Here is a 4,025-nt window from a genome sequence, read left to right as displayed (position 1 = left end):
GGAAATAACACATTAATCCTAGGGGGTAATTTGTTAGTCAAAAATAATTTGTTTTGATTTAGGGAGCATTCGAAGAGTCAGTAAGCGTATGTCTTTGAAGAAAAGTCAACATCGAAAGAGAGCCCTTTGGTAAGGAAGATCGAGCAAGACTTTGTCATGACCAGTTAACAAGCTGATCGACGGGCTAAATCGAAGGTCCCATGGTTTGAGGGTTGCTTTTGAACGTTACCTTTTGTCCAACAAAGAAGCGGGTACAATTACCTTTGGATTAATGAATGTGGGAGTTACACTTCAATTTGATTGGTTGAAGACTTTTATAAATAAAAGAAGACTAGAAGGCAGAGAGGTTGGAACTTTGTTTCAGAAATTACTCAGACACACTCACATTCCAACGAATTTTTGAGTCTGCTTTGAGTCAATTTTCTGTAGGGTTCCTTCCACTTGTTTTTACTTTTTATTTACATTTTCTACAAACTTTACTTTCCTTGCTAATTTATCTTTCAAGCAACATTTATTTTCCTTGTTAAATTTTGTGTTTCAGTACTTTAATTTCAATTTCAAAAGTCTCGAATGCATTTTATTACTGTATTTAATTTCAACGTAAATCATTTTAAATTCAGTCAATTTATTTTCAAAGTCTTATTTACTGTTTTCATATTTCCTTAAGTTTTTGTCCGATCGAAAGGTCTTTGATACACTTTGAAAAAATGGTACTCGCAAAGAGGAGTAGGTTTCTCTCCCAGACCATTAGATATCGAACCACTTTTGATTTGCTAAAAATCGATAAAACAATAACTAAGAATCGTTAGATGAAAACTTGATCAAATTAATTAGATCATTTAACTGCTCTCACCTATCAACTTTACATAAAATCGACTGCACTTGAGTTTTCACCTTATTTCAATCAATCGATCAACATGCATGTATCACTGTAAAATAGCACTAAGAAGTAATTTGATTGACCCTTGAAGTCAAAGTGAAGTTGATATCATTTGCTATTTTCATCGCATCAAATGAGATGCCTTCTAATCCTCTTTTCGAAAATCCAGCACTATAAATTTCATGTTCTCCTTTCCAATGATTTGGATAATTTGGTTTTGGCATTCCATTCTCATTGAATAGATTCTTGTAATCCTGAACGGCAAAAAAATGTAACAATTAATTACACAAACATATTTATTAAGTACATTAATCTAAACAATAATGTTAGAAAGACAAAAATAAAATCAAAATTTACTATTAGTATATATTAAACAAGATAAATTCTGGTTGATTTTGTTTATTTTTTTATTATAAAATATTTTCGTAATTTAAACTTGAATTTGAGACTACTATACCCACTATCCATTGAATAAATTTGTTTCTTTATAAAATACTATATTGTTTCTGAAATAAAAATACAAATATACGCACCTTAAGCCACTTCAGCACATTGGTTTTGTATCCAGTAGCAAAGATGATTGCATCGAAATGAGCATGTTGTCCATCAACAAATTTAACTACCTTACCTTCCTTGATACTTGAAATACCAGGATAAACCTAAATTTAATTTAAGACAATACAAGGATAATTAATTAATTAAAAAGTATAAAAAATTAACTTTTACTTAAACAACATTAACCGACTTTAATGTTTAGATTATAACTTAATATTTAAGATTAAATATTTAGATAAATAAAATAATTTTAAAAAATTGACTAATGTTAAAAACTTGATTATCTAGCATTAACCAAGTATATATATATATATATATATATATATATATATATATATATATATATATATATATATGTTAATAGCATTAAATAAGTATATATGTAATTATTACCTTCACTTTTCCCTTTTTAATCTTTTCTACACAACCAACATCAATGGTAGGAGTAGTACCACCTTTTATTTTGAGTGCAAAAGGTCCCTCCTTTGGCCTCGTCAAACCATACTTAAACATATTTCCATACTTCAATTTGCTCATAAGAACCATGATCTTGTCCACTTTTTCCACCATCAAGTGTTTCAGCATCAACATACCCGCAAACACCATTTCCTTAGTAAAATAATGCACCTGAATGAATAGCATACGCCCACTATTAAATTATGTTGGTTATTTTGAACTATATAGGGTTCATATATTAGAACAGATGCAATGCATGCAATTTGATTGCAAGCACAAGAATTTACTTACAAAGAATGCTAAGGGCCAATAGATTTTGTGATTTGTAGCAATCAATTAGTTATTATTAATATTTTTAATTGTTTGAGATTAGATCTAATGGTGTAGAATTACTCAATTTTTCTTTGCTGGTTAAGTGTTAGCCAGATTTTAATAAAAGTACTGATCCCCTAAATTTTCTCTTTACATAATTAAATAGCTCATATATATTTTGAGTTGATTTATTAACACTCTAATTTGCAAGAATTATAAAGCCATATTTTTCAAAGATACAGACATATAAATAGTTACATATCTATCGGTAGAAAAATAATTTACCTGACTTCTGACGACAATAGAGGTATATGCACCCCAAGTTGAAAGATCATAAGCAATTTCCATGCCAGAATTGCCGCATCCAACAACCAAAATATTCTTCTTGTACATTTCTCTCCCATTCAAATACTTGCTACAATGCATGGACTCTCCTTGATAACTCTCAAGTCCTTTAATGTTTGGGATGTACTCTTCACTATTCTCTCCGCTCGCAACCACCAGAAACTCTGCCTCATAGATCTCGTCGGCACCGGAGGAGTTGTTGGTAACAAGGAGCCTCCACTTTCCACTGTTCTGGTCAATGAAAGCAGAGTCAACAGAGCAGTTGTAGTTGATGGTAATGTCGAAATGTGCGATGTAAGAGTCAATGTAGCGCAAGAAATCAATCCTAGGGACAAAATTGGGAAAGTCAGAAGGAAAAGGATAATGTGGAAGGCTACAAAAGTCTTTTCCTAAGTGTAGTTTCAAACGATCATAGGCTCTTTTTCTCCAAAGAGAAGCAGGGCAATCATCTCTTTCAAGAACAATGTTAGAGATTTTGAGTTTGTTGAGGCACCCTGCGGTTGCTATTCCAGCAGGTCCTGCACCTACAATCACAACGGGTACTTCAATAATCAGCATGCTTGATTGTGATAGACTTAATAGTTAATAATCAATTTAGTCTTGGTGTTTTATAGTTTTATAAAGTTCTGTTATTATTAAAAACATCCATGAGTTGTGATGATCTTTTTATAGTTTTTTGTTTGTTTTGTTGTAATTAATTATGGGGTAATGCATATGTTTTGGAGACAGTGTAACTACTAACTGGTTAGTCAAGTAATTTTTAGGAAAAGTTTATTTTTATTGTCTAAAATTAAAAATCAGTTATTAAATTAAAATTAAAATATAAAATATATATTTAAAATATATGAAACATTATATATAGGTAATTAATATATATATTAATTTTTATACATAACATATTATACAATAAGAGTAATATACAATTTCAGAAGATGATTTAACTAACATGTGTTTTAAGGTTATACATGTTAAAGTTATTATTAATAAAAAAAATTTTTTTTGCTTTAAAAACTATTACACAAATATATTAAAGAGTTATGCCACACATATAAGTCTTTTTTGGCTTACAAGTCTTACAAGTTGGGGTAACTCTAACAAAAACTACATTCACCTACTGGAGCGTGATAACATGCGCGTCAGTCAACCGTTTCCAAAGCGCGCTCTCACTCACCATTATGGAAGACACTTCTTCTTCTTCTTCTTCATGTTCCTCCTTCTCCTTCTCCCCTTCCTTCTTCTTCTTCTCCTTCTTCTTTGCGTTTCTCCTCCTTTTTCTTCGCGTGTTTTATCTTCATTATTGTTTTTTTATTACTGTTGTTGTTGTTGCATTTTTTTCTCCTCCTCTTTCTATTGAATTTACAATATTATGTATTTTTTTCTTCTTTATTTAATTTTTTCTCCCAAGAATATTTATAAGAAAACAAAATAAGAAGATGAGGAAGAAGAAGTAGTAGAAGATGAAGAGGAGGAAGTGAAA

At 30.4% G+C, this 4,025-nt stretch overlaps 1 protein-coding gene across 1 annotated transcript; it reads right to left on the bottom strand.

The window, feature by feature from the left end:
- Nucleotides 1-942: 942 nt before the first annotated feature.
- Nucleotides 943-3,106, bottom strand: LOC130962761 (probable indole-3-pyruvate monooxygenase YUCCA11). The gene is made up of 4 exons (XM_057888929.1): nucleotides 2,489-3,106; nucleotides 1,829-2,062; nucleotides 1,414-1,539; nucleotides 943-1,134 (listed from the first exon to the last, which is right to left on the bottom strand). The coding sequence occupies exons 1-4, from the start codon at nucleotides 3,104-3,106 to the stop codon at nucleotides 943-945; spliced, it is 1,170 nt and encodes a 389-aa protein (XP_057744912.1).
- Between the last annotated feature and the right edge of the window lie 919 nt (nucleotides 3,107-4,025).

Source organism: Arachis stenosperma, chromosome 2, assembly GCF_014773155.1.
Source record: "Arachis stenosperma cultivar V10309 chromosome 2, arast.V10309.gnm1.PFL2, whole genome shotgun sequence".
Taxonomy (NCBI): domain Eukaryota; kingdom Viridiplantae; phylum Streptophyta; class Magnoliopsida; order Fabales; family Fabaceae; genus Arachis; species Arachis stenosperma.
The sequence above is the reverse complement of the archived record's forward strand: the minus strand, read 5'-3'. Positions and strand labels throughout refer to the sequence as shown.